Source organism: Mastomys coucha, unplaced genomic scaffold (assembly GCF_008632895.1).
Source record: "Mastomys coucha isolate ucsf_1 unplaced genomic scaffold, UCSF_Mcou_1 pScaffold21, whole genome shotgun sequence".
NCBI classification, from domain to species: Eukaryota; Metazoa; Chordata; class Mammalia; order Rodentia; family Muridae; genus Mastomys; species Mastomys coucha.
In genome coordinates, this window is record NW_022196904.1 from 134,586,479 (window position 1) to 134,595,761 (window position 9,283).

The following is a 9,283-nucleotide window of genomic DNA, read 5'->3' on the forward strand; positions in this document are numbered from 1 at the left end:
CTCTCTCTCTCTCTCTCTCTCTCTCTCTCTCTCTCTCACACACACACACACACACACACACATCTTTAATATGGCCCATCTGGGGTCCGCTTGGCTTTTGGATCTCTCTGTGTGAGTAAATCACTTTGCAAATAATTTGGGGTAGGGCAGGGACCACGGATAGAGATCAAACCAGTCGTAGAGGTGACCTGGGAGTATATTCATCTGTCCCACAGGGCATGTGTCCAGTTGGAGGTTAAGCCTGGTGGGATGAAAGGTCTCCTGAGTCAGGACATCACTGAGGGGGAAAGCTGGAAGTAGCAGGTATCAGAAAGAGTGGCAGCAGTAGAGGATGCTGAGGGTGTAGGTGCCAAACAAACCTGGGCTAGCTTTCTTGTGTAGCAAGGAATGACGCCTGGTGGGAAGGGGCACACTTTGCAGCACCAGCGGTCTGCAACCTCTAGGCACAAACATCACTCGTGCCTATAGTATAAGGTACTCCCACTCGGAACACCTAAGCAGGTCCCACAATGAGCCACTCTTGGTCGGGTACATCAGAAGGAGCACACAGGTAGAGGGCGGTGAGTGGAGGGGAGGGATAGTCAGGGCAGAGATGGGCTCTGCACACCCTGGATAGGAGCACGTCTGTGGGCCTAGAAACACCACCCAATAGGAATGAAGGGCTGAGGGTGTGGCTTAAGTCCCCAACAGCCCCCCTACAGCCGAATGAGGCTTGGAGTTAAGGAGGGGGCGTGTCACTCGCGCTGATCGGACACTCTAGCCAGCCAATAGATGGACGCAGCTGCCAGGGCCACATAGCCAGGAGGGCGGAGGCAATGGCCATGCGCGTGGCGGCTGGGGATCCGCCCTTCTTGAGGAAGGAATTTCTGAGGAGTGGAGCAGTGAGCTGCCCACGTCCTTGTTCTGGGAGAGGAGGGTCTGGCAGCCTGTAGCCAGGCTGTGTCCTGAGTCACAGCTTCAGACCTCCCACCTGCTCTGTGGGCAGGCAGAGAGCAGGCTGCGGATGGGGCTCAATTCCAGGAGACCCAGGGTGGATATATTAATGAGCTGTTGCCTGCTAGGGTGGACCAGTCTCAAGCAGGGTCCGCCTCTCCCTAGCTTGTCACGCAACACATCCCCAGACCTCCAGATTGGCTGAATGAGACTGAGCCCTACACCCAGCCTGGAACCAAGGCCAGCCACCACAGCAACTTCTTGGTTTGCCGCCTCTAAGTGAACCTTACAGGGGACAACCACTGGGCCCTGACAGTACACAGATCTTCAAAGTTTCCCTATGTACCTTGGTTAGAAGTGTGCCTCTGGAACTAGGTGCACCATCTAAAACGAATGAAGGGTTGGGGGTGTAGCTTAGTTGGTAGATGCGTACTTAGCGTGCGCAAAGCCCAGGGTTGGATCCCCAGCACCATATAAAACAGACATGGTGGTTAAACCTGTAATTCCAGCACTAAAGAGATGGAGGCAGGAGGCTCAGAATTTCAAGGTTATCTTCAAGGTCAGCCTGGGTTGCATGAGACCCTGTCTTTTACAAGAAAAAGGAGAGGGATGGACACCCACCCCAGAGCTAGGATAAGGAAATATGATAAAGCAAGGCCCAGCAAAGGCCTCCTCCTCCAGGAAGCCCCTCTGCTGGAAAGAATCTATCCTCTGTCACCCATTTCTAGGACTGATTGCTGAGACCTCTATCCAAACACAAAGGAGGTGCTCCAGGTGTGGATACAAGGGAACCCATCATGCACATTGCAAGAAATGTTCTGGCCCAGACAGCCTGCAGTCCAATGAGAATAGAAAGGAGAGAGGGTTTTTCCTAGGGAGTGGCAGTGGGGTTCTGGGAGCCAGGCAGGGTCCGTATGGGAGCCCACAGGCAGGAGGAGCAGGGAGGGTACAAAGTCCCTGCCTCAGAGGGAGCCAGAGTAGCCCTTCCTCTGAGGTGAGAACGGCAGGCCTCAAAGGCCTAAGGGGCTGGGGCTGGTGAGCTGGGAGGTAGAAAGGTTCTGGGGAGTAGACCAGGACTTACTCCACTCTACCCTCTCTCTAGGCTTTTGTGAGGCAGGAATACTGCCTGGTGAGCTTCCAACAGGAGCCTGGACTCTTCACTCCTGGAGATGGCCGGAAACTGCTCATGGGAGGCTCACTCCACCAACCAGAACAAGGCAAGTGCCATGGGTAGGGGGTCCTTAGTCCATGGGAGCATGTGGTTGGAAGGGCAACACACCCCAGCATCTCCTCCACTCACTGTCCAGGTCTGCCCTTCAGCCCTGGGTTCCAGTGGATAGCGGGCACATCTGGACTTCATGGCCTGGGCTAGGTTAACTGGTTCCTCTGAGGCCAGTGCCATCATCAGAGGTAACCATTGGCACGGAGCATCCTGGGAGTCCCTTTACCATGCTGTCTTTGGGTCATTGTTTATCAATTTTGAAATGTCTCACTTCCTCCCTCTTTTCTTCTAGAGATAGGATGATCACTATTCACTATTCATGGTCAGACCAGGTCAGAGAGCCTCTGCTGGTTTCATGGTGGCACCGTGTCTGTTGTGTGTCCCATGGAATTGTGCCACTCTGGGCCACCCAAGGCGTGTGTTGCTCCAAGTCTGGAAGCATGAGCCATGGATGTACATCTGCAGCTAGCTCTAACCCCACCTAAAGCTTGCACAGTGCCCTGCCCTTGCTTTGCCCTGGGAAAGTGTGGACTTCCCTACTTAAGTTGGGAACCCCTCTGGCTTACTTCCTTATCCCAGCCTCCCCTAGACTTGAGAAAACTAAGGCTTATGCCAGGATGATACCTGGAGGCAGGGACTGGGCACACTAGGAGGCATCCCATAGTCCCTAGAGAAGAGACAAGGCCCTGGGTTGGAGCAGATTCTAGAGTGGTGATTCACAATGTAGTGTGGGGCTGCAAATAGTAGCTCCTGCCCAGTACCTCACCAGTCCCTCCCACCCCCTACCCTGGTCTCCTCAGCCCCACCCCCTAGCCAGCCCATCAACACCCAATGAGGGGCTGCAGAGTTTTCCAGCTGGGTGATACACAAAGGTCTCTGCCCAGTCCCAGCAGGCCAGCCCCTACTGCTGAGCTGGTCCTCAAAGGATAAGGTTCTGCATCTGGGTCTGGTCCACTGAGTCAGAGGCCTAGAGCAGCAACCGAGCAACTCCAGGTGAGGGGAGCAGAGAGAAAGCTAAGCAGCTGGATTTAGGGGTGGGCAGAAGATGTTAGCCAATAAATATCTAGAGGTAATCAGATGAGGAGCAAAACTGCATAAAGAGCTTGTTCTGGCAACCCTGTGTCTCCTTAAATTTAGACAGCATCCATATTTCCTGTTTGTAAATTCCTATGGACACAGCCAGGCCAGAGGATGCTTCTCTGTATCTGGTCTTTGCTACTTTGTGGATTCTTCTATTCTCACCCTTTATTTTCCCCCACCCTGTTTCACCCCCTAACACCAGATAGGAGAAAAAGAAGGACAAAGGGAGAGAGATCTCCAAGTCTAATTTACTTCCTTTTGTTTCTTCTTTGAGCATGGCTACTAACAAACTGCTACAAACCCCTTGAATAAACAGCAACCAGCAACCCCACCTAGTGGGGCCCTACCATTTATACAACCTCTGAGATTTTCCTAGAATTCCAAACTTTACAAAGCTACAGAAACTATCTGCAGTGGGTGAAAGCTAGAGCACGAGGCAAGTCACAGTCAATTGCTGTGGAGCAGATTTACATCCCTATACCTGGGGTTAAAAATGAAAGTGCAGCCGGGCAGTGGTGGCACACGCCTTTAATCCCAGCACTTGGGAGGCAGAGGCAGGTGGATTTCTGAGTTCGAGGCCAGCCTGGTCTGCACAGTGAGTTCCAGGACAACCAGGGCTACACAGAGAAATCCTGTCTCGAAAATAAGAAGAAAGAAAGAAAGAAAGAAAGAAAGAAAGAAAGAAAGAAAGAAAGAAAGAAAGAAAGAAAGAAAGAGAGAGAGAGAAAGAGAGAGAGAAAGAGAGAAAGAAAGTGCATATTTCTCTTTCTCTCTCTGTGTGTGTGTGTGTGTGTGTGTGTGTGTGTGTGTGTGTTAAGAAACCTAAACTCCAGAATCCTCACTACACTTCTCTTCATTAGAGAATGTCCACATAAAGCATTTTCTCAGGGCCTAGCTTTCTGCCAAGGCCATTTGGAAGGTGGCAGCAAAGCTCTTGCCCCTAGAACCTTCCTACTTCCCTGAGCCATGAAAACAGACACCAGACTTAGGAAGAAGATCCTGGGATAGATTAGTGATGTCTGTAGGGAGGAGGGAAGCAATATACATAGGGCAACCTTTGCCACTGAGAGGCAGGGCTCTACGCACAGCTGACTCAGGGTATTGGTTCACATCATTGTTTTTAAATGTTAACCCAGAAATACCAAATTATTTCATGTTACCATCCATAGATGCGGCTTCTCTGGGATTGAAGGAAGAGCCACCGCTCACCCACAGGTCCTTCAAACCCTCTGACTGGACTAGAGCAACTGCTCACTCGGTTAGGAAGGAGTGCCCTTGGTTTTGCTACTCTCTGCTCCTAGTTTCTGACCCCTGGCCCAGGGTCCTGATTTATGTGTCAGCTCAGCCCTCAGGGCTAGGACTGGTATTCAGCTGCACTGAGCTCCTCTACTCTGCCCAGTTGTAAAATACCGAGCCTCTTTTTTTTTGTTTTTGTTTTTTGTTTTTGTTTTTTTTTGTTTGTTTGTTTGTTTTTGTTTTTTGAGACAGGGTTTCTCCATGTAGCCCTGGCTGTCCTGGAACTCACTCTGTAGACCAGACTGGCCTCGAACTCAGAAATCTGCCTGCCTCTGCCTCCCAAGTGCTGGGATTAAAGGTGTGCATCACCGCCACCTGGCCCTAGGAGAGGCTTTTGGTGGTGGTCATTTTTTAAGCTTCAAGAAAAGGCTCGGGGCCGGGCGGTGGTGGCACACGCTTTAATCCCAGCACTTGAGAGGCAGAGGCAGGTAAATTTCTGAGTTGGAGGCCAGCCTGGTCTACAGAGTGAGTTCTAGGATAGTCAGGGCTATACAGAGAAACCCTGTCTTGAATTAAAAAAAAAAAAGCCTCTCCTGGGTACCCCCGGTCCTCCTCATTATTCAGAACCCCAAAAGGCAGCCCTGGCCTAGCAGAGGGGCAGCTGCCTCTCCTCCCCTGTGCTCTCTAGTCCAACGGTGGGGTAGAATCCGACTCCAGCTGTAAGCAAGGTCTCTTGCTTGTGCCCACTCACATCCCTTTCTAATAATTTTATTTCTTTAGGAATAAGTATTTTCATGATTTAAACTTGAAACATTATAAGAACAATTTGTGTATACGTCTGCTATCCTGTCCATGATCTTTGTGATCATTTGGTACTAGGGATTGAACCCTAGGCCTCCACGTGCTGGGCAAGCTCTGCCACCAAGCTTTATCTCCAGTCCTCTTTTAAAAAGTGTGTGTGTGTGTGTGTGTGTGTGTGTGTGTGTGTGTGTGCGTGCGCGTATGTGTGTGTGTGTGTGTGTGTGTGTGTGTGTGTGTGCAGTGCCCCGGAGGCCAGAAGAGGGCATCAGATCCCCTGGAGCTAGAGTTGTAGGCAGTTGTCAGACACTCAAAGTGGGTTCTGGGAACTGAACTTGAGCCCTCTGCAAGGGCAGATGTTCTACCACACCTGTTTGATACCTTTTATCTTGAGACTAGGTCTCATTACTTTCCCCAGCTTAGGCTTGAACTTAAAATCTTCCTTCCTCGAGAATAACAGTGTCACATTACCAAGCCCAGCCTTTCATCTGATTTTTTTTAAAGATTTATTTATTATTATACATAAGTACACTGTAGCTGTCTTCAGACTCACCAGAAGAGGGTGTCAGGTCTCACTATGGGTGGTTGTGAGCCACCATGTGGTTGCTGGGATTTAAACTCAGGCCCTTCAGAAGAGCAGTCAGTGTGCCCTTACCTGCTGAGCCATCTCACCAGCCCCCCTTTTATCTGTTTATTGGGGCTTTTTAATGATTTTTTTAAATTCTTTGGGTGTGGGGGGCATATGTGGGTACAAGAGTGTTTGTATGTGTGTGTGTGTGTGTACATGTGGTGTGAGTGGATGTGTGAATGTGTGGGTATATGAGTGTGAGTGTGTATGGTGTGTGGGTATATGAGTATGTGTGTGTGGTGCGTGAGTATATTTGGTGTGTGTGTATGTTGTGTATGAGAGTATGTGTATGAATGAGTGAGTGTGTGGTGTGAATGAATGTGTGTGTTCAAATGTGTACAACAGGCTCATGTGTGTTGGTGCATGTGTACCTGTGGTTGGCGCATGTGGAGGTCTAAGGTTAACACAGAGTTTCCTAATCACCTCCCCCACTTTATTCTCTGAGACTGGGTCTCTCAGTTAAAACCAGAGCGGGCTGATGTAGGCTCATCTCCCCGGCTTGCTTGGGAAACTCCCTTCTTTCTGCTTTTCAAATTCCAGGAGGTCCACTGTGCCTGCCTGGCGTGGACACACAGAGACTGGGGATCTGAATTCTGCTCCTCTCACTTCCTCAGCAGGCACTCCCCACCCCTCAGCCGTCCACTACCTTCACTTGGCTATTTGGACCTGGTTGACCTGTGAGCAGCCCAGAGCTCTGGTCACCCCGTGGTTATGCCATTCTGCTGGTTCTAAATTCTGAGAACCAGTGTTAGCATTGGCTGGGATTGGGGTTCTTCTGCTCTGACTTCTACTAGGTTCATCATTCCATAGACAGGGACCCAGGGACCCAGCAGACTCCACCTCCTGAGTAGCTAATGGAAACAGGCCCAGAAATGGGTCTGCTGAGGGCCAGGGAAGGGCAGGTAGGCTTACATATGTGTCCTCTTTGCACCTACGCAGATGTGTCCCGGTATGAGCGAGGCTCTGGAGCTCTACAGCAGAGGTTTCCTGACCATTGAGCAGATTGCCACACTCCCGCCACCGGCTGTCACAAACTACATCTTCCTGCTGCTTTGCCTGTGTGGCCTGGTGGGAAACGGGCTGGTCCTCTGGTTTTTCGGCTTCTCCATCAAGAGGACCCCCTTCTCCATCTACTTCCTGCACCTGGCCAGCGCTGATGGGATGTACCTCTTCAGCAAGGCCGTGATTTCGCTCCTGAACATGGGGACCTTCCTGGGCTCCTTCCCCGACTTCATTAGAAGAGTGTCCCGGATCGTGGGGCTCTGCACGTTCTTCACAGGTGTGAGCCTCCTGCCGGCCATTAGCATCGAACGCTGTGTGTCAGTCATTTTTCCCACCTGGTACTGGCGTCGGAGGCCTAAGCGCCTGTCAGCTGGGGTCTGTGCCCTGCTCTGGATGCTGTCTTTCCTAGTTACCAGTATCCACAACTACTTCTGTATGTTCCTGGGCCACGAGGCCCCTGGGACAGCCTGCCGCAACATGGACATCTCACTGGGCATCTTGCTGTTCTTTCTCTTTTGCCCACTGATGGTACTCCCCTGCCTGGCACTCATCCTGCACGTAGAGTGCCGAGCACGGCGCCGCCAACGCTCTGCCAAGCTGAATCACGTGGTCCTGGCCATTGTCTCTGTCTTCCTCGTGTCATCCATCTACTTGGGGATCGACTGGTTCCTCTTCTGGGTCTTCCAGATCCCGGCCCCCTTCCCCGAGTACGTCACGGACTTGTGTATCTGCATCAACAGCAGTGCCAAGCCCATCGTCTACTTCCTGGCTGGGAGAGACAAGTCACAGCGCCTGTGGGAACCTCTCAGGGTGGTCTTCCAGCGGGCTCTCCGGGATGGTGCCGAGCCAGGAGACGCTGCTAGCAGCACACCCAACACGGTCACCATGGAGATGCAGTGCCCCTCTGGGAACGCATCCTGAGAGGCCAAGGGCTGCGGCAAGGCTGCAGCAGAGAGCGGCCAGGAGCTTCCAGAGACGCTCTGCCCGACGGCAGGAGCAGGGCAGCTGCCCCTGTGCTGCCAGGGAGAAGGCCTGCCTTAACGCAAGGTGTCTGCCTCTTGTCAGGTGTGACCAAGAGGCTGAGCAGCCACCTCTAAGACAGACCCTGTGGCCTCTGCTCCTCACTCGTTCTGCTTCTGTGACTCAGTGTACCAAAGTTGCCCTCACCAGCGCAGTAGGGTCCCTCCTCAACAGAAGCTCAAGAGCGAAGGCAAGAAGGAGATCACCTCCTCAAAAGTCAGCATAACCCTCGCTGGGCCTGCAGCCTCAGCCTCACCTGCAGGGAGTTGTTCCGCCTCCCAAGGCAGCATCAGAAGATGGTGCTATCTGGAAGAGGGTCCTGTCCACAGGCATTGTTCCCTGCAAACAAGTCCCTGGCTCTTTGATGAGTCACCTGGTGACTTCGGTGGGGTAGGATCTGGCCTCGGCAAGCTATGTGAATCAGAAAGGACTTTCTGTCACCCTGGATAGCTGACTGCTTTTCTAACCCCCCTCCCCCAGCCAGCTGTGGGCCGCTGACTGCACTCAGCATCTTCCAGGCCACTGTGGTCCACTGCTAAGTCCTCAGTCTCCGGTACCCATTTCAAAGTGGACTCTGGTTCCATCCTGGCCCCCTGGAGGCTGCCACCACGAGGTCACCCATCATCCAACACAGTGGCCTGCGTAGCCAAAGGAAATTTTATAAAAGATAATAAAGTATATATCAATACACATTTTTTTTAAACCTTGCAGTGAGGCAGGCTTCATGTCCAGTGTCTTCTCTGCGTCTCTGTGTCCCACAGTGAGGATAGCAAGGGCAGCTGGAGTCCAGGGTGGATGGCCATCTGTTCCTTTCCTCTCGCTCTGGTTCTCCACTGGTTATCTGATCATACCGCTGGGCTACCCTTCTGCTCTGCCTGACTCTATCTATACCTAGGCTTCTGTGGTCTTTAAGGATGTGTCACTGACGAAGCTACATTCCTCCATACAGAGCTAGGGAGGGCGGGAGGGGGGCAGGGAAGGAGTGAGCAGCATGCTCACCCAGGGTCAAGCATGCTAGCCATACACCCTGAGTCTATTGAGCTTTATTCTAGGTTGCATGATCCCAGGGCAGGGACCGCTGCACTAGCATTTAGGGGTAGTAGCTAACTCCACCGAGGTCATGTCCCTGATGGCCCATCACCAAAGCTATGTTGATCTGTTCCTTCCAGACTGTCGCATGCCATCCATGTTGCTATAAACAAGGAGAGCTTTCATTGTGGGACAGAGCCGTTGACTCCAAGAGCTTCAGGGTGCAAAGCCACCTGCAAAGTCACCTATGTCTGAATAAGGCTGCCTACCACACCTTATTCTTAGCCATTTCTGCTCAGAGAATCCTAGAGACACAAGGGTGGGAGCCTGTGGCC

The 9,283-nt window shown here is 52.0% G+C and overlaps 1 protein-coding gene across 3 annotated transcripts in view; it reads left to right on the forward strand.

The window, feature by feature from the left end:
• Mrgprf (MAS related GPR family member F) overlaps positions 1 to 8,639 on the forward strand; it is a 10,192-nt gene extending 1,553 nt beyond the window's left edge. Inside the window, exons 1-3 of one of the 3 annotated variants that reach the window (XM_031389071.1) lie at positions 1,603 to 1,707; positions 2,036 to 2,150; positions 6,837 to 8,629. In XM_031389071.1, coding sequence (XP_031244931.1) covers positions 2,103 to 2,150; positions 6,837 to 7,820 — 1,032 coding nt within the window. In that variant the 5' untranslated portion in view covers positions 1,603 to 1,707; positions 2,036 to 2,102 and the 3' untranslated portion in view covers positions 7,821 to 8,629. Of the gene's footprint in view, positions 1 to 1,602; positions 1,708 to 2,035; positions 2,151 to 6,836 lie in introns of those variants that run through there. The other 2 variants (XM_031389070.1, XM_031389072.1) reach the window with 2 other exon arrangements.
• Positions 8,640 to 9,283: the final 644 nt, after the last annotated feature.